The sequence below is a fragment of the Protopterus annectens genome, chromosome 11.part0, assembly GCF_019279795.1.
Source record: "Protopterus annectens isolate FY-2018-M chromosome 11.part0, PAN1.0, whole genome shotgun sequence".
NCBI classification, from domain to species: Eukaryota; Metazoa; Chordata; order Ceratodontiformes; family Protopteridae; genus Protopterus; species Protopterus annectens.
The window spans coordinates 284,423,712-284,447,702 of NC_056745.1; the positions used below are offsets into that span (position 1 = coordinate 284,423,712).

The 23,991-nt window shown below is 40.8% G+C and overlaps 1 protein-coding gene across 1 annotated transcript in view; it reads right to left on the reverse strand.

The window, feature by feature from the left end:
- Positions 1-23,991, reverse strand: part of UTP20 (UTP20 small subunit processome component) — a gene marked incomplete in the record, with an annotated part of 2,478,305 nt that overhangs the window by 588,878 nt on the left and 1,865,436 nt on the right. The window contains 1 exon segment of the mRNA XM_044087776.1: positions 15,923-16,060. Coding sequence (XP_043943711.1) covers positions 15,923-16,060 — 138 coding nt within the window.

The following is a 23,991-nucleotide window of genomic DNA, read 5'->3' on the forward strand; positions in this document are numbered from 1 at the left end:
TCGGGTGAGGGCAGGGGTCAGTCCTTTCGTAAACAGACCCAATGACCTACCTTTTCAGCTGCCAGAGCCTGCTCGTCTGGCAGCACCAGTTACTAAAATTTACCCAGAAATACAAGCCCATTGGCCTTCTCTGCGAAGTTTCTGTTTTCAGACTGGGAAAACTAGAATTAAGCTGTTGCTCAATATGCAGCCATCTTGGAAATCCTTTTTTTCTTATTTCTGACATGTTTCAAAATCCATTTTCTTTTTATTCTATTCACTAGCTATCCCTCTGAGGTAGTTTCTATCTTCCCTAATAATGGTCATATCATATCCACTACCTATTCTTTAAATTCCTCTCTTTTTAACAAGCAGGAAAGCACCCAGTGTCTCATTTTACATAAGAACCATGCATCTTTATCTTACTTTTTATTGGTCAAGATTTTATATAGTTACTGGATTGGTCTCAAAGACTTCAATTAAATACTCATACTCCTGTAAAATATGACTTCTATCTGGCCTGGCCTAGTTATAGCATCTTGGGGAAAATTACATAAATTCTGAGTTCCTACTCCTGAATTTACTTCTATAACAAATATTCTCATATACTTCTTAAGGAACCCTGTTTTGTTTTATTTTCCCTTCCCCTTCCAGGTCCACTTACAAATCCTCACTATTGCAAATCAGGTTCTAGTACTAGTTCCTGTCCATAAATACCACTCCCTGCTCAAAACTATGTAACATTAGCTTTAGATGGAATACAAATATATGCCAGCATAATCATCCTCCTCCATCAGTAACCAATACCATCACAAATCTGCCATTATTGTCTTTTTTCCTGCTCCTACGTTGGATCCTGTTGAAATAAGAATTGTTACTCCCATTTGCCTTTATCCTTGATGCTCTCTCCTAAATGACTATCATGCAATATTTATCTTTCTTTGTCAATTCACATGATATCCAAATGCATCGTTTGCATTACTGATATTTGCACCCTGTACTTTTTAATATAATTCAATACTCTCTGCTTTTTGTCTAAACCTGAAAGACCATTTACATTCCATGTTAATACTGACAAAGCAACAATTCTGATAGTTATTTTACACCCAAATATTATACATGACAATTATTTTCAATATTACGTTTCCAACTTGCACCTTACCTGCACACAGAGTTTGACAGGCTGGTCTTGTATGTAGTTGATTGCTCTGATTTCGGATTTAATCCATACCACGTTTTATCATACTTTTTATTTCAATAAAAACACTGAGCAAACAAAACACTAAATACATTAAAAAAAAAAACAACCACTCAACCTACAGTAAACACACACAACTATTTATACCTTCTAAAAGAAGCCTACCTCTCCAAAATGGAGAAGTTACCAAACTGATGGCTGTATTCACATGCATTACTTATTGCAAATATAGAATTAACCATGCTAAAGTACATGTTGGCATCTGTGCTCCCACTTGCACAGGTTACTGTTTTCTCCAACTCTTCCTCCTAAATGTGAAAAACGGTTTACTATTATAATTCTGACATGCATCTTGTTGACTCCATTACAGCGAACGGCAGGGGTCGAATGGTGACAATGTCAAACACGACATTGTCGAAGTACAAATCTCGCCCCTATCTCGACCTATGTTAAAGCCCGTCTGGAGGTCGAATTGAAGATGTACTTTTGGTAGTGTCAGAATTCGACATTGTCACTTTCTTGAGAGTCGGAGATACCAGCATTCGACCGAATGCACTTCGGAATTATAATAGTAAACCGTGAAAAACAGCTTGTATCATTTCAGTACACTTTCAATTTTAGCCTCAGTTATATTTCTCCAACCCCAATCCTCATAATCAGACTAGAAACCACAACTTCTCCCATATTACAGCCAATAGAAAGCCAAGTGACTTCCTTCTACTAAGCCTAAATATTAGAAGTATATCCAACAAAGTTCATGAACTCCATGCCACCATAGACTTGTACTCCCCAGATATAGTCATCCTGACAGAAACCTGGCTAAAACCTCACATTACCAGTGAGCAAATACTCCCTACAGGTTACGGCATACTAAGAGTAGACCAGCTAAACAAAAAAGGAGGTGGTGTAGCTATAATATTTAAACAGCATCTAAACATCCAGATCTTAAAATCAACAGCTCCACAAATAGGCAATGAAGAAATAATATATACCAACCTCAAAATTAACCAAAACAAAACCATCAACATAATTGGATGCTACTTCCCACCTGGCCAAAACATCCCTCCACTAGAAAACCTCCTCAGCTGGTCTACCCACCATCTCCCCCAAGAAACTATCATCTTAGGTGATTTCAATATTGACTGGCAATCCTGCTCTGGCAACAATCCAACCCATCATGTACCCCTTCATGGCTTCACCCAACTAGTCCAGTCACCAACAAGGATAAATAAAAACTCCAGCAAGCACACTACCCTGGATTGGATACTAGTCAGTAAGAACCCCCAGTCACATATAACAGGCTGCTTATCAGATAGCCTCAGTGATCACTCCCCAACATTCCTACTCAAAAAATACCTGTACCAAGCTAAACCTGTCATCTATCGTCAAATATGTAAAAAAATAAACTTTAACCCACTCACATTCATCTCATCCCTCAAAGAATGCAACTGGCATGCTCTAAAGTACCTCAGTCTAGATGACGCAGTTGAATTTTTTAATACTACCTTCCTGAACATCCTTAATTACCATGCCCCTATAAGATTTTCCAGAACCAAAGCACAACCCTCCCCATGGTTACAGAAAACCACTAAGTCAGAAATGAAAAACAGGGATAAAGCCTGGGAGCACTGGCGCAAAACCAAAACCCCCTCAGCTAGACAGAAATTCCTAGAACTACACAATAGAGTCAAAAAGCTAATAAAACAGGACAAATTCCAATACTACCAGTCTGCCCTAGACTCCTCACAACACAGCCCTAAACAATTCTGGTCCTCCATAAACTCCATCCTCCATCCAGGTAAAGTCAGTACCCCTCCTCCTAACATCCCTCACTCCTCAGAAAATATTGCAACCTCATTCAACACACACTTCATCCAAACCATACTATCACTAACTAAACAACACAACCCCCCTCCCCTCCAACCCACACCTTCAACTAGTAATCTCCCCACTGCCTTCTCTTTTTCTCCTGTACCTACCTCCAACATACAAAAACTCTTAACTAAACTTAAACCCACCAAATTAGCAGCAGACAACCTCCCAAGTGAATACCTACAAATCGCAGCTGATGCTCTGGCCTACCCAGTATCCATCTTGATTAACCGATCTCTGTCAGAAAGTTACGTTCCCACATTGTGGAAAGTCTCACATATAATTCCCCTCCACAAAGGCGGACCCTATGCAGAACTAACCAATTACCGCCCCATAGCTATTCTCTCTCCACTCTCCAAAATACTAGAGAGATGCATACACTCTCAGGTCTCAGACTACCTCCTTACTAACAACCTCCTTTCCAGTACTGAGCATGGTTTCCGACCAAACCATAGCACCACCACTGCCTTACTCTCCTTTACTAACACTATCCTTCAGCATAAAAACAATGGCTATCTCTCCTCTGCTACTTTCCTAGACCTATCTAAAGCATTTGACATGGTCCCACACAAACAACTTATCTCTGTCCTCAATAACCTATCCTTCTCACAATCAGTCACCAACTGGTTTCAGAGTTACCTGTCTGACCGCCAACAATCCGTTGTATGGCAGAATGACACATCTCCCCAACTACCTGTCTCCATAGGGGTTCCCCAAGGATCCATCCTTGGACCCCTACTCTTCTCTGTTTACACCAATAATCTAGCCTCTGCCACCAAACATGGCACACTCATCCAATACGCAGATGACTCGACCATCATCTGCTCAGCCCAGTCCCTACACAAACTGCAAAAAGTCACACAGGAAGCCTTTTCCTCTGTTGAAACATGGTTATCCGATGCCCAATTAATACTCAACCCAAACAAAACTAAACTACTCATCTTCCAACCCACCAAACATACTCAAAACAACTCTCACTTTAATATCACAGCAAAAGACAACACCACTATATACCCAACTGAACACACCAAATTGCTAGGAGTGGAAATAGACAATAAACTAAAATTTGACATTCACATATCCATGACCATAAAAAAAGTCCACAAAAAACTAGGAGCATTATACAGAAATAAATAATTTCTCACCAAAGCAGCAAAGATTTCAATAGCAAATTCCCACCTTATCTCCACCCTACTTTATGCCTCTCCAGTATATACCAACCTAAGGCAATGTGATCTAAACAAGCTAGAGACCTGCTACAACAAAATCGCCAAATTCGCCACAGGGGCATAGGTTCATAGGTTAGTACTAGGCTAGCTGCCCTTGTGAGCCATTTTAAGCCTAGCCACTTATCCCCTGTGAGATTCAAACCCTTTATCTTGTGCTTGTAAGGCAAACACCTTAACCATTAGGCCATCCTCCCAACCCTACCGTAGTCACCACTCTCTCTCTCTTGCTGAACTGGGCTGGCTTGAACTCCCTCACCTCCTTCAGTGGTATCAACTCTCACTCGCCCACAAACTAGTAAACCATCCACTAAATATCCCATCCCTCCAGAATCTACTCCAACCCTATCGCACCACCAGACCACTAAGATCCAGCAACAAAAATCACTTGCAGATCACTAAAGCCAATAACTCTGCTGGTGAAGCACTATTCTCTTGCGTCATAGCCAAATTATGGAACTCACTCCCACCCACAATTACCTCCGTACCATCATGCACCAACTTCAAAACTTTATTAAAAGCGCACCTAAAACATGCTGGCTATGCCCTTGCAACTCCCACTCTAATATCATCCACCCCATCCAACTACTACCTTTCTTTCCACTCCACTAACTACCTTGATTATAGCAAGCTCAGATGCTCATAAGCCTAGTACTTATTATACAGCAGGAACTTCTCATTGTTACATTTGTTAATGCCTGTTATGTACTTCACAGATAAAGATTCTAGTTGTCTACTGATGTACTATGTTCTTCATCTGTAAATATGTTGTAAGTAATTTCTATGTTAAATTGTTAATCGTTATGTAATCCAGTGTAACTACTGTCTGTTTATTTTACTGTGGAGATTTTCTCTCCGGGCCTCTGCTGAAAATGGACCCACGTCCAGTCGGACACTCCCATGCAACAAATTTAAATAAATAAATAAATAATATTGGGTACCCTCAAATAAGTAAACTGAATATCCTTCTCAAATCTCAAATGGTTGGTGGAGCAGCTTTCCCAGAATACTTCTTAAAAAAAAAAAAAAAGTCCTGGGGTTTTGACATTCTCCTATGATAATTAAGCATGTTTCACATAACAATGACAAACATTTTTGAAGAAGAGAGAATCAGTAGTAAGGTCCTGGGACCCACTACCTACCCTCAATGCCTCAAGCACATTCTCAGAGGTCTACATAGCAGCAGCAAGCAAAGATGTCTCACCATCTCAAAAGTTGTCAAGAAAGAAAGGGAATCATCAGAACCTAGAAAATGGACTGGAAATGTATAGGTGGATATTCACTAAGTGTGACATCTACAGACCTTAGCAGAACTGGAAGGGTCAGTGATGCTGCAAGCTTCCTACATGCACTTAGTATATTTAAGCCACTGCTGAAAAGTTCTTTCTGATGACAGACCAACTACTATACCAATGCCTCAAGTTTTTTTTTCAAATTTAAGCAGACCTTTAATATATTTTTTTTTTCACAAAGAAGGATTTTTTCTTTCTAAATGCTAAACAGTGCTCACAAGAGCAGAATTTGTTTTTCTCACCCAAGGAAAAAAGAAACTGCAAGTGAAAATGTATTAGCATAACTTAAAATTCACATGTAAATGCGACAGTTAACTTTTTTGGACTGCAATAGACCTCAAACCAATTACAATTTCATAATAAAAAATAATCTAAATTATAGAAAGCTGTACTATACAAGACATCAAAATTATTAAAAGAAATACAAGTGTTCCCAAACTAGGTACTTATGTTCCCTGAAAATTGCCCTGAAGGGGCCAGGGGGCAGACGGACTGATCAAAAACATTTCTTGTGACAAACAAAGCTCAAAAAATTATGAAAGTTGTTCCACCTTCTAGCCATGTACCAGACCTACATCTGATATGAATGAGGAGTTTAGTTAGGTATGACTGACAAACTCTGGAAGTCAAAAAGAGGGAGGACATCAGTCTTCAGGCAGGTCCTAAGGATACGTATTCATAGTGCAGCTGTGATCACTAACAGAAACACTATACCAAATGTTAAAAAGGTCTGAATGTAACCATAAAGACTTAAGTAAAAGGTCACAGGCATCCTGAAGTCATGTAGCTGAAACACTGGAATGTCCTTAAGGTTCATCTGCATATAACCCATAGGCATGCACTGCAAGAAGTTAAATGTATTACACAGTGAATATTCTAATATGGATCGCCTTTTTTTTTTTTGCAATTTTTACTGAGTATTTTGTGTGTGATCTTTTCATCCTTTAGTCTGGATCTTATTTGGGATATTTTATGGCACCACTTATGCTGTAATAACGAGGTCAGAAAAAGGCCAAAACAATGCATGTATACACAGCTACTGAGGGTTGGCCTTATGGACTTCAATGTACCCATAAAGACTTAAAAAAATAAATAAATAAATAAAAGGTCATAGGCATTCAGAAGCCATGTAGCTGATACACTGGTATGCATGCAAGACTATCAGTTAAAGATATTACACAGTGAGGACTTTAGCTTGGCTGGCACTTTTCTAGCATTTTTTACTGTAAGATAAACACTAGGGGATAAACTGTACTTCCAAAGCTTCAGAGATTTTATCAATTTAATTCTGACATCTGAATGAGGGGAACTGCTTAGTTTCTAGTGAAACAGTGAAACCATTTTTAACTCAGATTTTTACTTATGCATTTATACTTTAAAAAGACAAGTGGACTGAGGGGCAAATTGTTAGCACAAACTGAGTTATCGAAGTATATTGATAGAGTACCTATATACCTACACCACCATTCACAGCCATCAGCAATAGAAAGTGTCAAGTCCTATTACAATAAAATGAAAGGTTCACTTGGCTATTCCTATACTTGTAACCCAAAGACTGACACTAAATGAGTATCTGTAGATACAAATGATTAACATCCTGATCACTTATAGTGTGCTTTTAGTGTTACATATGGCTGCTATAATGCATTTACAAACCTTAGAAAGGTGGTTTGAGACTTAATGTTGTAAAGAATAGTATTACAAAACTTCATTCACACAGCTACTGGCGTGTAATTCTAAACTAACTGCAGAAAATAATATCTTACTATACTGGTATAGTTAACTAACCTCTTCATTTGGTGCCATGCCTGTAATATGGCAGGGGTAAGCCTAATAATGAATTTACAATCACATGTCAAGATTGGGTGGGGTAAATTGGGCAACTGTCCCAGGCACAAGGTGTCAGGGGATGCAATCTGTAGTGGTGGCATTCAGTTTCTGAATGCAGACAGTATACTTCACTCGGGGATGAAGCCTACCTGTGCTCTATGTGCATCAAAGTGTAGTACTTGTATTCAGAAATGAATACTGATACTGCATTTGCATGAAGGGATGAAGCTCTCTGCATTTCACTACAGTAAGACTATCATTTGCAGCAAGTGGTTCAACAGTACAATATTTTTTGGTTTTCAACTCAGATGGAGAGGTTCCTTTTCTTTTTTTTGTTCCTTGACTTAAAGTTAAGGGGCCCCAGATCAGAGAACCATGCTGGGGGTTTGATCAGTTAATCAGTTTTCTACAGCTCTGTGTACAATGTTACTGAAATGATAAAAGTGGCTGAAGGACACTTGCTAAATGATGTATCATTTCCCCCAAAGAAGAGCATTTAGAAGACCTATGTGATTCCTTGACATTAGTAATGATGACCAGTAACATTGCTAGAGAGCATGGGAAACACTAGAAAAAATTAATACACATCTATACTTAGCACCTAAAAAGCTACTTTTCTATAAAGAACAATAAAATGTGTTACAGCATCTTCCATTATTCTAGACTCTTATGGGCCATAATGCTATAAAATTATTCTCCTGTCAGCAGACGTTGCTGTTTGAACTTAATGTTTCATTCCTATGTCAGTTTCCCCTTTCTTCATTTCAATCTGCCCTTGTTAGTCAAGCCACAAAAAACACTAAAGGGAGGGACAGACACTTCCTACTCAGGCTCTTTTCCACATTAAAAAACAGGGAAAAGAGGTCAAGAGAGGGAGGGGGCACCTCATTTGTCCAGTGGACACCACAAACAGAAGTATCATCCTATTCACTGAAGTGCAAGTTGGCAAAAGGTGAGAATGACTACAGGAAATCAAGTCTTTCCTTCTAAAACCTACTTGACCTCTGGACTGGACATCTAAGCTATTGTGTGTGGGAAGGCCCAAGTAACAGAGAGGTCATAGCACCAAGAATGTTCTATACTAAGATACCCATGAAACTTCAAATTACCAAGAAAAACAGCCCCTGACAGGCCTGGATAGAAACTCCTTGTATACACAGGTGTGATGTAATATATGTTATTAGACCAGTATAGGTCTTGAAATTACTGGAGTCCTTTGTCATGAGTTAAGCTACTAATGTTAGACACAGTGCTTAAATATCCATGTGTGCCTAGAAAAGGAAGAGGACCCAACATGGCACTTCTTATTTTTTTTCCTGCAAAAGATTAACACTTAGTAATGCCACGACCTGACCAGGAGTTGTTTGCTAAGCAGTGTTTTTTCCCAATCTGCCTTTGGCAAACTACACAAATACTAATTTTTCAAAATCTCTGGTTCATACAAGGTAATATCCGAATGCAGTGTAAACATCTAACCTATTCAGTAAGGCCCAGATTTGTTTTGGCTGGAAAATACAAGTAAAGATAAATTCCAACTGAAGGAGTGTCCCAGACTATGGCTCTTAATGGAATGCCAAGCTATTCAGAATGTTTCCTTTTGCCCAATTCCCACTACTAAATTCTCACTGTTTCTTAGCAAACAACTCTCTCTCTCCTTTATCAGGTTATTAAAAGAAACTCTACCATGTTGTCACCCATGCTGATTAAGGTCATTAAGGTCATCCTTCAGGAACAAATCCTGATGAAGGGCCTTCAAGACAAAAAGTGCATTCACACCACAAGCGTGAACATACATATATGGTTAAAATTTCTCCTGCAGAATCTGGGAACTATTACATCTTTGAAGAGACCAAATAACCTTCCAACTACAATGAATTAAAATCACCATAGCGATGTGAACTGCACTACCTTGGGGGAAAAAGTGTCTGGCAGCAAAGCCTCGAGTAGCAGGTCAGGCACTAGAAATGTGGCAGGGTGGGGGTGGAGGCATTTTTTCTGTTCACCAGCTTGATTTGAGTCACTTCCAAGCCACTGCTTCAGTGACCAGACCAAACCTCTACTTCCAAAACAAACCAAGCAAATCCTGCCATAGTTTCTACTTTAAACATTCAGGATGGTAAATGTCCAAAAGATGGAATCCATACCCTATTAAGTATTTTGGCTCAGAAAATGAACAAGGGCAGTAGAAAGCCAGGCCCAACATCAATGTTAAGGTGTCCTGACAGCTGATTTCTTCCTTTCGTGCAACTCCTGGCAGGATGAATCAGAGTACCCCCTTGTCAAACAAATGGGATATCACTGAAAGCTGCACAAGATTCCAGCCAAGGAGTTGGTGGTGGTGCAGTACTGTCATAGTCTTCCATTTACTCTTAGTCAGGGATAGCAAGCTAGACAATCATTCCCAGTATTCCCCCAACCCAAATAACCTTTTAACATCTCAGGTGTAGCTGCTGGTTGCACAGACAAACATCTTGCATATGTACCTGCGTACCATCCAGGAAAAAGAAATAATGTAACCGCATGAAGATGGAGCTCTTTCATAAGAAGAAATATCTTTTCCAAAATCCAGCAGCCTCTGACACAGATGAGGAACTTTACTGATGGATTTCATGGTGGGGTTATCCTTTTCACCAATAAGAAATGAGGACCATTTTTTCAAAGCTGCCATGCTCATGAATGGATAAGTTCTTGCGACAATGCAAGACATGATGTATTATGTCATCTACATGAATACTCATCTACTTTGCCTGCCAGGATGATCCTTTATCCATCATCAGCCAACTTCCTGCAAACCTAGGAGCAACAACAAGGAGCTGGATGCTCTGTCACTACCAGCTGATGAACTTGGATAAACTTACCCAACTTACACAGAGTCTGCCTGGAGAAACTATCCACTCAGAGAAGGGAGGAAATCCCTGACACATCAATAAGGGTCCTTGTCATAGAGCAACTGATATAGTAAGAACAACTTTGTTGTATACAATATCGAGACCCTCCATGATGGGGTCTGAGGCTAAGAATTTGAAACAGCAAATGCATAATGGTGAAAGACGCCAAAGAAGCACAGCAGGAGACACAAAAAAGTAAACACTGTGAAGCCTTACCCACAAGGCATAATCTAGGTTAAAATCAAGGAACCTAGCCTGGATACAAATGTTAGTGATGATGGCTGCTATAGCTAAGCCCACACAGGAGGCCATAAATGCTGGGAACTACCAATTACAAAGAAAGCAAACAAGACTTGAGCACAACAAGAGCTAGAGGAATCAATAGCAAATTCTGGGTAGTAAAAAGACACCCTCCACCACCTACCAACCAGGGTGGGGGTGCCGAGAAAATGGACAAAATGCATGACAGTTCTACAAACTACCACAGGTGGTAGGAGAGTACCCAGTCCTCAAAGGACAGTTGTGCACACCCTGGAGAGTGAATCTTAATGCTCTTTTCCTCTCCCACCCCCACTGCAAGGGAGATGGAGAACGGACTCTCACTAGGACAAGCAACTTACTCTCCAGCATAAAATATGGGAAAAGTGGGAAGTCAATGACTCCCATTCCCAAAAGCCCTAAGGACCCAGTCAACAATGAGAGGCAGGGACACACTTAAGACATGCAAGAAAGAATACCATTCTAATGGGCAACTAAAAGTTTAACACTCTTCACTTGGAAATGGGCTAGTCACGACTGCTAGCTAACACGAAGGGGAACTCACAACCCTAACAATCCACCACTAAAGTCCAAATTAAGTATTTTTGTACAGAGACAACTCCCAACAGGGCTCCCACATCCCCTTAACCTATATACATACTGCCCACACTCCTTTTATATATATATATATATATATATATATATATATACTTATCATTAAACAGCACAGTGGTCTTAAACAACAATTCCACAGTGCTTGGTTATCAAGCCTCTAATCCATACGCAAAGTAGTTAGAACCCAATCAACTGGTCCTTGCTCGCGTATATGGAAACTGGTATGGGACATGGTCCCATCTTTACATCCAGAACCATGGACAGGAGTCCAAAACTTAACTATGCCTTTGCACGGGGACTCAAGCATTTTAATAATGACTAAAGTCCTCAGTACACTCCTATCCCTCTAAAAGATCAAAAACACTGGGATCAGCAAGAGACTACCTTAATGCTACTGTGCTGACCAAATTTGCAGGACTACAAAAAATAACAAAACTTGATCTTGAATGAGGAAGGAGGAGGCTGCATGACACACTGCAGTGTGTCAACTATGACTGCTCAATCCCTGGCTAGTAAAAATACAAAGGGTAAAACTGGCAAGGGCTGGGGTTGTAGCCTTACCTTAGCTCCTGAAAGTGGACTGAGGACATGATCCTTGATCAACTAGACCAAATGAAACACGGACCTCACCAGTAATGGCATCCAACCCACCCCTCAAAAGAAACAAGCAACCCTTTCATCATGACAGAGAAGTTGAAGAATCATATTATCTTAAGAAGTGAAAGGGACAGTCTCTACAGCCACAATCCACTCCACACACCTAACCTTCATCCAGGCTCTTAGGATACTTCTCCCGACACATGGATGCAGCAATAAACTCCTTTCACAGGATTTATTTCATCCAAAAAAGAGCCACTGGTGGAATAGCACAGAAACAACTGTAAAGGGAGAAGGAAAATTATCCAGTATTCTTCTGGACCACATGGAATCTCCACAGACCATATGCAGAGCTATGCCCAAGGGCCTTGAATACAGGAATATACTAAATGGGACACTTTCCCCAACCACTACCTTCTTAATGAGACCAACAATCCACTTAAACATGAGAGAGACAGACACACAGAGAAAGAAACAGAAAGTGAGGTTTACTCATGAACTACTGGGACTCTGGCAGAACAGAGACTTTAACCCAGCAATCTAGAGGCACAGAGTAGAAAAAGAAGGCAAGAACCAGAATCCCTCACCTTCAAAATGACTGCAAAACAAGAAAAAATAGCCCCTCCCATGGAAGATGCTGTGTCAGGGGTTTTGTGGGTCCCAAAGGGGTCCAAGAATGCCTCTTTACTAGTCAAGCCCAGCTGACTTTATCCTCTAAACGGGGAGCCTGCTGATATGGCCAGCAGTGGTTCTCATCCACACAAACCACCTCCATAAGAAGCAACCTGTTGAAACTCCATTCAGAAAAGGCTGTTATCTTATACAGCAAACAACAAGTGGAAAAAGGTCCCATGTGAAGCCCATCCGAGGATACCAAATCCAGGCCATATTTCATCCACAATCGACATACTGCCAGTGGAAGCATCGCAAAACTCTATCAGCTTCACCAGGCTGCTGCCCCAAAGAAGATGTGAAGTAGAAGATCAAGTCCAACAAAGGAGAACAATGAATAGCACCTCAAGAGGGGAGCAGAAGCCAGCTGAATTACTTAGTCTGGACAAAAAGCTGGGGTTACTACCAGCTGGAAACTGTCTCCATCATCCCTAGACAATATAAATCCAGTTTCTTTACCCAGATGAGTACTCCCAAAAAGGAATGGAGGGGTCAGCCCACACAGCAGGCTCCAAGAGAAACTGCAGGACTCTCCCTAAAAAAATTGAAAAAGCTCCTCCTTATTCATAGGTCCCAACCAGGCCAAGGCAAAGAAGGGGAGAGGATCCAGGGGATTCCAGTCTGTGAAGAGAGAGAGAAAAGAAAATAAACTAGAGCCTGCTGTGTCCTCTGCCAAAGGTACCAGTGAACCATACTCCTCTTCCCAGAGAAGAAACAATGCAAACTGTGGGAAAAAAACCTCCCTGACTCAAACATCACCTGATTCCTTGCGAGGAAGGTAGCCAACAAGGACTATGATCCTACCCAAACAACCCTGTCATGTCAAAGCAGCATTAAGGAAGGTCGTCTCCAAAGTCATCCCCAAATAAGAATGATCTCAACCAATTGGGTAGGGACATAGTAGGGATAAGCTAATCTATCCATTTTCAAGACATGCATCTGCCTCTATGGCGGACACAGCAGGGGTTAGGTTCTAGTCCAACTCAAAAAGGAGGGACTAGAACCTATATGAGTGCAGAGACTAGCTTAGGACCTTAAGACTCAATAGGACAGAACTGAATACACTCATAACCAACCTGCCCCCCTTCATAAGGCTTGTCTGCTAGGTAAGAGGAAAAATGAGGCCTTCAGGAATGAATTACATCACCAAATATCACACAGAGTATTAGCTTTAGGATACATGCACAATATGTCAGTTCAGTGTGCCAGAGGGTGGTACAAAATTTTAGATCTCCCAGTGGCATTGGTAGCACAGCATTGATTTCTTCAGGCTACCAAATAACATCTTCAAAGGCTGGTGCCAAAGGTGGGACGACTGTGGGTATTGGGAAGTGCCTTCCCCTAGGAACAGCCAGGGAAAGGATAAAAAAACAACCACATAAAGTGCTGAGCATCATCTCATAAAGAGCCAGAAGGAGTCAGTTCACAAGTTTAATCCATATCATTGATGAATAACTCTTCCTCTGACACCTCAGTGCAGCTGGTCAGATAGGGAGATCTGTGCCTTTTTGCTATTCTAGAAGGCAGATTGCACTAGAGCTCACACAAACTTGAACACAATTTTTTTACAGACATATGTAAGACAATGAGCAGTTAAGAGTGGGCTGTGCTGAGGCAGACCTGCACTAAGCCTGAAGCAAACATCCGAATGAAGTCCCTCCTGGTGAAGTCTCATATCCATGTCTGTAGAACAATCAAGAGTTGAACAAACACCCAAAGTTTTGCTCTGGAGCAACAGATCTTGGTAATGGCTCACCTGCGATGATGACTCTATTATGGGCAACCAATCTAGATGGTCTGAGAGGCATAATCTCAGAAATAGGCTCCAAGAGATAAGTATATGAGCATTCCTGATCAATGAATAGATTAATCATGGGTATAACAGCCACTAATAAATGCTGGAGCTGTGATCAACAGGAAGCAGACAATCTTCATGTTTTAAAACTACCTAACGTTCAACCATACTGTAACTTTGCTATCACTAAAGTAGACACTGTTGTTGATTCTGTAGGTGCCCTGAACTGGGAATTTTGGATATTTTTGGTTTGTATAAGAAAGAAGACAGTTTAGACATGGGAAAACATGAGGTACGTTGTACTCTAGCTAGTATAATTAAGTTTTTTTGTGTCAAACATTAGAAAATGCAGTACATAATTCCAGAAGTACAGCTGAATGTTTTTTGACAACATACTGGCAAAGTTATACATTTATTTAAGACATCTGGCTGCTTAGACAATATTCCCTCTCATTAGATGAGACTACACAGGAGTTTAAAAATATATTATGCATCACATTTGAATGTTCAAATGTTTTCTTGGTAAGAATCTGTGAATTGCAGTCCCCTCTACAGTTTTAGAACTTTAATTATGCCAGTGCTTTCTTTCAATGAATAATGTCTTTCAGTATAGGTTACAGTACAACTCTGAATGTCTGAATTGTGCACAGTATGTTCTTCTGTTTTCTTTTTAAACTGGTAAATTCACTTTAAAAAAACATGAACAGATTAATTCAGAGTCCACTTTCTGCAAACACACTACGGGTACCTAGGGCCAGCCAGAAGAGGCACATGAAATATTCAGTGAATATGTGGGGATGCACTCTTCCCAAGTGTAGAATCCAGAGATGCCTCTCACAAGCCTCAAGCCTCCATTAAAAAATGAAGACCGGGAAGGGATTAGGTCCCTGCTGTTAAGGACAATCTGTCATGTGACAAGCATGGGAGGCCTTGGACAGTGCAGACTTCTGTTTGGGAGGGCAGAGCAATAACCAGCTCACCAGGACAATTCTAAAGTGCCAAACACAGGCATATATGATATCTGATAAGCAAGGGCAAACGCATTCACACTGGTCCAGTGAGATGTCTTCTTCAGCCACTCCACAGCTAGAGTGCCACAAAAAGCTAGAAGGTGGGTTTTTCAGCTACCAAAATAAAAGGGCATGTGTAAATGCAGGAATTTACAGTAAGGATCTAGATGGAATTGTTCTGACAGCATGAAAGAACTGTGGTGGTGGTGGGGAGCTTATGCATGTGACATGTTCTATTTTATCATGCCCCATCACAGGTATGCATCCATCCCTGAACACTGGAACTTCTAAAAAATGAATTCCAAATGGTGAAAAATGTAATACAGCCTTAGTATCTCTCAAGGAGTGTTCATAATGTTGGACCAGGAGATACTGTAATACAGTTGCTACAATTAGAAAATAAGGCACAGTAAGAGAACATCAACAATGGGGCAAGCATGCAATCCACACTGGTGGCACTGTAAGATGTGTGTTTCTGGAAAGAAAATTAAACCAAAGCATGGTAACTGCAAGATTTGCAATATGATGCTGTTGCTGCTCCTTGGGGATTGTCCCTTAACGAAATAAAGTGACAACAGTGAGGGTTAGAGAGGACAAACACAGCAGGACAGTTTGGAAGAAAAAATGAAAATTAATACAGGGACATTTAATGAAACTCCTCTAGTTTGTTACATTGAAATGAAAGCTTACCTTCTGCATTTTTTCATCAAACAATGTGGTAATGGCATATGGCATTATGTAGTTCTGCAGAGATTTGGAGGACAGCACAATTTTACCTTCTACAAGCTGCTTAGCTATCTTTTTCAGTGCTCGAGCTCTTCTGTGGATCTAAAGAGGAGAAATATCTTTAGTCTAATTTCAGCCATGGTTTAACTGAAAAATAATACAAATCAATTTCTTTTTTACCTTAACTTACTGCATTTTTTGATGACTGCAGTTCTTCACTGCTTTTACAAAAACATTCCCTTATGGTTCTAATGTACGACAAATGCTTGTACTCTCTTTCTAGATTGAAGATCTCCAAATACCACAGATCATCACACAGCCTAAAATGGTTTACATAACAAAAACACTTCTCCACTTTCCAAATGGGATCTAACACGTCTCTGGAAACCAGAGTTTTATTACACACTGTAAATCCCTGTCAGTGTGTTCCAGGATCTGGTTCAGTCCATACACGGACAAGATGAAGTCAGCCGGTAGTACTTCGTATTATTAAACATTATTTCCCAATTTCTTTCCTATGTAGTTAAACAAATGCCAACATGTAACTTCTGCTCCATGCTTGAGTACTCTTCCCCCCTTTCGCACAATGAAGCTGTTGCTTTGAGTGTGTTTCAATGTGAAAGTGAATGATAATAAGATACAGTTATTGTATTCCACCTGAAATGCAGACAAGATCATCTTCTCCCACTTGACTCTGATAAAAACTATGCCCGATCCTAAAAAAGTACAGTTGTGTACACTTACCATAAATGTAGATGTTCGAGTGTATTCACTGTTACAGTCATTACATTTGGGTAATCCTGCTGGCAGGTTGCCCTCAGTCGGCCTGAATATCAAAGTGTTGGGTCCTGCGTTGGTTGCTGTCTCTTCTAACATGATGTCAGGTCGTCAGGGGTATAAAACATGCAGCTGACGCCATTTTATTCATTTTTTCTTGCTCCAGATGTCAGGTGCTCCCCAAATAGGGAGCAAAAAAAAAAAAATGCACTTTTTAGCAACATAAACTTTACCTTCATCTAAAAGCAAATACACCACAAAGACTGTAGAATATAGTGAAGGAAAGAGAAGTTATAGAAAAGGGGAATGGCGGGTGGGTAACCCGGACTGCAACAGTAAATACACTCTAACATCTACATTTATGGTAAGTGTACACAACTGTACTATGTTCTTCGTGTTTCACTGTTGCAGTCATTACATTTGGGTAGAATACCAAAGCTATGGATGGGAGGATGGAACTAAATAGCATTAGGAGCGGCTATGAGGCCCTGCAGAACTGCAGTGGCAAAGCCTGCCCTGGATTTGGAGAAGAGAGGCAAGCGATAATGCTTTGTGAAGGTATGAACAGAGCTCTAGTAGCAGATTCTAGAATGTCTTTGGTTGGAACTCCTCGAAGAAAGGCTGTTAAGGTAGAGGCAGCCCTGGTGGAATGTGACCTGATTCCCTTGGGTACAGGTTTACCATGGTGCAAGTAGCAGAAACTAATGCAGTCGCTTATCCACTTAGAAATAGTCTGCTTTGATATAGCCTTCCCCTCTGATCCTGAAGCAAATGCCACCAGTAGTTGCTCAGACTTTCTTAGAGATTTGGTCCTGTTTAAGTAGAATCTTAGTTGTCTGTGTACGACCAATGAATGCAGAATCCGCTCCCCCTTGTTCTGCGTATTTGGGTAGAATGTTGGCAGGTGAATTGTTTGGTTAAGAGCCACACTGGATACCACCTTAGGCATAAAGGAAGGATTGGTCTTGAGGGACACCCTATCCAGGTAAAATCTAATAAAAGGCTCCACAGCCATTAGAGCCTGTAGCTCTGAAACCCTTCTTGCTGAAGTGATTGCCAAGAGGAAAGCTGTTTTCCAAGATAAAATTTTTAAATCCGCAGTAGCTGTTGGTTCAAAAGGAGGCAGGGTGCGTTTTTCCAGCACAAAATTGAGGTCCCATGCAGGAGTTGGTGATCTTCTGGGACGCCTTAAATTTTTGGCCCCTCTAAGATACTTTCTTAGCAGAGGATGAGAAAAGAGGGGAGGCTCCGTGTTGTAATGAGCCGAGATGGCAGAGGTATGGATTTTTACTGAAGAAAAAGACAGGCCCTTGTTAAGCATCTCAGTCAAGTATTGCAAAATCTGAGGGATATTTGGTTTTGCTGTGTCCGTTCCTTGTGCTTGGTTCCAAGCACAGGATCTCTTCCATTTATCAGCATAAGACTTTCTAGTACTAGGCCTTCTGGCTTCCAAAATTACATCCATCACAGATTTACTGAGAGGTGTTGTTTGAATAATTAAATGATCAGCCATGCTGCAAGGTTCAGAGTTTGGAGCTGAGTGTGCAGAATTTGATTGTTCTGCTGAGACAGTAGATGATGTATTTGAGGCAAGTACCAAGGAGGGAGTTGAGACATATTCCTTAGAATTGGGTACCAGTGCTGCCGAGGCCAGTCCGGAGCAATCAGGATCACTTTTGGTTTTTCCTGTCTGACTTTTAGTCAGACCTTGGAGAGAAGAGGCAGAGGGGGAAGGGCATAAAATGATCGGTTTGTCCAACTGAAGGATAGGGCGTCCACTTTCTATGCTTGTCTGTGATAAGTCCTTGTGAAGAATTTGTCCAGTTGATAATTTTGGGGAGAAGCAAATAGATCTATGTCTGGGCTCCCCCATTTCTGTGTTACCATGCTGAAAGTTTGTGTATCCAATTTCCACTCATGCGGGTCCATAAGGTTTCTGCTTAGGTCGTCTGCCAGAGTGTTTTGTTTTCCTGGCAGGAATTGAGCTTGAAGATGTACTTGGTAAGTCAAAGCTGTGTTCCACAATGCCATGGCTAGTCTGCAAAGGGGGTAATAATGTGTACCCCCCTGCTTGTTTATGTACCACATAACCGTGGTGTTGTCCGTCTTTATCTGTAGTTGTCCTGGATGAAGTAAGTCCTTGAAGGCTGTCAGAGCATTCTGAACAGCTAGCATCTCTTTCTGGTTGATATGCAGATGCATTTGTTTTGGGCTCCTTATGCCCTGAATGCATCTCCACGCCAGGTGGGCCCCCAAGCATAGTCTGATGCGTCTGTAGTTAGGGATTGGGTGGCAGGGGGTAGAGTGAATGACAGTCCTTTGTTTTGGTGACATGTCTCTGCCCACCAAAGAAACTCCTGTTGTAGGCAGGGAATGAGAGGAATCATTGTTTCCAGACTGTGACAATGTTGACTCCATAAACTTTTTAGGTACCATTGAAGTTTCCTCATATGCAGTCTTGCATATGGAATTAGTAGAATGCAGGATGCCATGAACCCCAAAGCCTGCATAATTGGTCTTGCAGATAACTGGGATTTTTGTTGCCATCTGTTTGAAGTATGTTGTCAGTTGCCTTTGTTTGTCTGGTGTAAGGTAAGCCATCTAGGCAGTTGCATTCAAGCTTGCACCCAGGAATGTAATTATTTAAGAGGGAACCAGTTGGGATTTATTTTAGTTTATGGTGTACCCTAGGCATATTAGAAGCCTTTTTACAAATGCCAGATGTTGAAGAAGAATGTCCTTGTTCTCTGCTTGAATGAGACCGTCGTCCAGGTAAGGATAAATTTGTATGCTTCTTTGTCTGCAAAATGCAGTTACTGGTGCCAGACACTTTGTAAAGTCCCTGGGTGCAGTAGATAAGCCAAAGGGCAGTGCAGAGTATTGGTAATGCAAAAAAGGTATCTTCTGCACGATTCCCTTATTGGGATATGCAGGCATGCCTCTTTTAAGTCTAGAGTCACTAACCAAGCATTCCTGCCCAGCATAGGCAGTAGCTGTTGCAAAGTCAACATTTTGAATTTTGGAATTACCAAGTACGTGTTCAAAATCGATAAGTCCAGTATTGGACGCCAGGCATTTTCTTTTCTGGGTACCAGGAACAGTCTTGAATAAAAACCTTGTCCTTCTTCCTGTTCTGGTACTGGTTGAATAGCCCCCATATCCATGAGGGACGTAACTTGTTTCTGAGCCCTGCCCATTGATTTTGTGGCAGATCTGGCCAACCGTTTGGAATTGGCAAAGTATGGAAATAAAATCTGTACCTCTGGGATGCTATGTTTAATACCCATTTGTCCTGGGTAATTAACTGCCACTTTTGAGCATGAAGTGCTAATTTTCCCCCCAAGGGGGCTGCCAAAAGATAAGTGCTTGGTGAAGGTAGAGGGAAATCATTGAGACTGCTTTCTAGGGTTGTGCTTTGTTTCCTCCAGATTTGGAGGTGGAAGCACCCCATTGCTTTGACCTGTAAGAACCCTGTGATTGGTATCTAGAGCCTTTTGAGCTCCTGGATTTGCCTTGAGAGGCTCTGTTGGACACAGGAAAGGACCAATTTTTTAGTAGGCCAGTGCCTACTGAACCTGGGTGGCTGCACTTATAAGAAATCTTTTACAGTTTGCATAGATTTAGCTTTGTCTTCCATATTCTTTAAAACCTCTTCTGCCTTATTACCAAACAGAGTATCATGCTGTAAAAAAGCATCCAACAATTTAGCTTCAACACGATCAGACAGATTTTGCTCCTTGAGCCAGGCATGCCTTCTAATCACAGATCCAGTAACTGCGGCCCTGCAAGAGGCCCCCAAGGATTCAAAACCACATTGCAAAGTATGCTTTCCAACCTGTTCTGCTGCATGCAATAATTTCTATAATTCTTTATTTTCCACACAATCAGAAATCAACATCATTTTCTGTTTCAATAAGCCCATAACATGCTGTTGATATTTAAGAATATGAAACTGGCAGTTTAAGGCCTTAATTGCCAAGGTTGCAGACGTATAAACCTTTTTTCCCCATCTATCCAGCGCCCTGGAATGTCTATCAGAGGGGGTACGATTTTTGGCTGTAGAGGCCTTTATACCTTTGGGACCCTGTGAGATAGTCTCAGGATTAGCAGCAGAATTTTTGAATAGAAATTTGTGGGAGTCAGGAACCCTGTAATATCTGTCTGGCTTACTAGGAGCCTGAGTTAGGGAATCAGGAGCCATGCTTGATTCCGAAAACACATCATCAACAATGTCTAATACAGGAGGTATTGCCAAAGGCCTATGCTGAGGATGAAGGAGGAAATCCCTAAGCCTCTTTTTTGATTCAGAGAAATCCTGACTCTCCCAATGAAAATGTTCCCTTAAAATATGCAAGGTTTCTCCAAAAAAATAATCCTCAGGAGGAGATGCAGATGGGATGGATTCTTCTGCATCTGAATCCTCATAAGGTGGAATAGAAAATTCCTGAGCAGAAGAGGAATCAGAAGAAATGGAAACCAGATCTGAAGATTCATAATCAGTGTCTTGCCTAGGCGTCTTATCGGGGGATAATTAAGTCCTCAGCCATTTTGATCATCTGTTTTTTTAGGCATAGGGACCTGAGCACGTGGTTCATGCGTCAGTTTTTTAGACTCAGAAGATGTTTTTGATCTTGTTTTTGAAGCTGGTGTCTGTTTCATATAAAAATGTTGAGGCCTGAAAACACCTTCAGAAGCCGGTGCCTGCTCAGCAGCTCTGGACCCATCCAAGGGAGAGACATCCGTGGGTTCAATACTCTGAGAATCTCGCAGCATACCGGACTCCGCATGGGTCTCGGTAGAGGCCTGCGACTCAAAAGTAGCGGGTATCAGGGGCTGTGAAAGCACCTCACTGAGCACCGGCGAACCGGCTACTGGCTTAGGAGAAGCTTTGTCATCGGTTTTGGACTTCGATGGTCTGTCTCTGTCTTTTTCTTTGCGTTTTTTGTGAACTCCGGTAGACGGATTGCTAACCGACGACATTTCAGGGTAATTAAATCTGGATCCAAAATATTTTGAAGCAAAAATATACAGACGCTTAATACTTGTTGTTGTTGGGTCTTTCGGCTCATCCCGGTTAGGGGTCGCCACAGCGGAACTCCGGTCCGCTAATGTTTGGTAGTGGATTTTTACGTGCCAAGTTACCAGCCCTGACGCAGAACCTTCAACGAAGGCACGCCCATTCATGCATGCCTCCACACAGAAGACGCTCTAGCTGAGAATCAAACGGGACAACGTCTTGCTGTGAGGCGACAACGCTACTGCAGCACCGACGCTTAATAGTGCATTGGTTAAATCTAGCACAAAACCGACAGCAAGACATGTTTTGATCTGGGCCTAGGCAAGGAATACAGTACAAATGAAAATCCTTATGAGGTATTTGCTTCCCACAAGTAATGCAATTATTAACTTTTACTGACATCGGTAAGGAGCAAGAAAAAGTTTCCCCAATGGGGTACTTAGCTTTAGTTGGAAGACTTTGGTTCTGAAACTCGAATGCGAAAATTTCAGGAGTCGGCCGACTGGCACTTGTGAACTGCTTCTGCTTCGGGCACCGCTCAGCAAGAAAGACTGAATAAAATGGGGTCGGCTGCATGTTTTATACCATTGACGACCTGGCATCATGGAAGAGGAGACAACAACCGAAGCAGGACCCTAGACTTTGATATTCAGGCCGACTGAGGGCAACCTGCCAGCAGGATTACCCAAATGTAATGACTGCAATAGTGAAACACGAAGAACATCTGAGTTTGTGGCAGTCATGACTGGTGCTTAGCTGTATCTCACACTTTCTGAACAGATTTCTTCTACACAGAGTGTTATTTTGAAAGTTGCTCACCCCATCCCTATACTCCTAACATCAACGATATAATAGCCATACATACATACATACATATAACAAAATATATATATATATATATATATATATATATATATATGGTTTCACTTGATATTGCCAAAATGCTGAAATATCAAATTTCAGCATTTCGACAGTATAAAGTCAAAACCATTAAAACACAGACACCTCACAACCACAAAATCACAATATCGAACATACAGCACACAAATCATAATACCCACACCACAAAACACTGAATAACAACACACCACCACACAGACACACACCTACACTACACATATGCAGGGGGGCAAGCCCCCCTGCACCCCCCACACCCCCCTACGTGTATACTAACTCCGAGATCGCACAAACAGTAAAAAAAAAAAAAAAAATCACACACACTCATACCCCCACCTCCCTACCCTGACCCATTCATACAAGTTACAAAAACATGCATGCAGACTCACTCACCTTACACTGCAGACACCATCACAGCCGAACAATTCTGTTTGATAATGAAAATGTACAAGTGTGAATTTGACATAATCCTATTCGCGATTATGCACTTTCGTTATGAGGTTTCGTCTTCATGGACACGAATTGCTGAAATTCGATATTTCAGCAATCCGCATTTATGAAGTGAAACCGTAAATATAAATATATATATAAATATATATATATATATATATATATATATATATATATATACGCACACACACATATATATATATTTTTTTTAATATATATATTTGTACCTACTTTACACCTCACCTCTTAACTCCAATATTAACATTTTCTGCCCTACCAAGTTCCTTCACACCTCCTTTTCATTAAATTTCCAACCACTAAACACATGTTGTACTATCTATTTGAGAAACCCATTAATACACCTCTTCAAGTGTTCAGATCATCTACAAATGTGTAAGTAGATTTATACTGTAATAATTGCCTTGATTTCAAATGAAAGCAATTGAGTTACCAAATGTATAAGAAACTGTTGATGTATATTACTTAATGTCTGTTCACGTACATTACTGAATGCCTGTTTAAAAACGTTTATTATATGTTGGACCTTCCCCTTCAGGCCTTTGCTGAAAAGGGGTTCTTGACTAAACCAAGTCAGATAAACTCAGCAAATAAAAGTAAAACAAAATAAAAACTAAAACAATCACTTTATAAAATGCTTCCATACCCTATGTTTTAATAAATTGCTGTTGAGCTATAAAGATGGCACATGGATATTTTTGTTGGGCTTGAAGTCTCAGTTCAGGTAGAAGCACAAGCAAATAAAAATTATGGGTTAGTAAAAAATACAAATTCAAAAACAGAGGCCAGCACTTGAATGTGGTCGAAATAACTCAATTTTTATTCAAACATAAGTATCAAAAGGGTAGGGTAAGAAACTCTAACCCCACAAAAA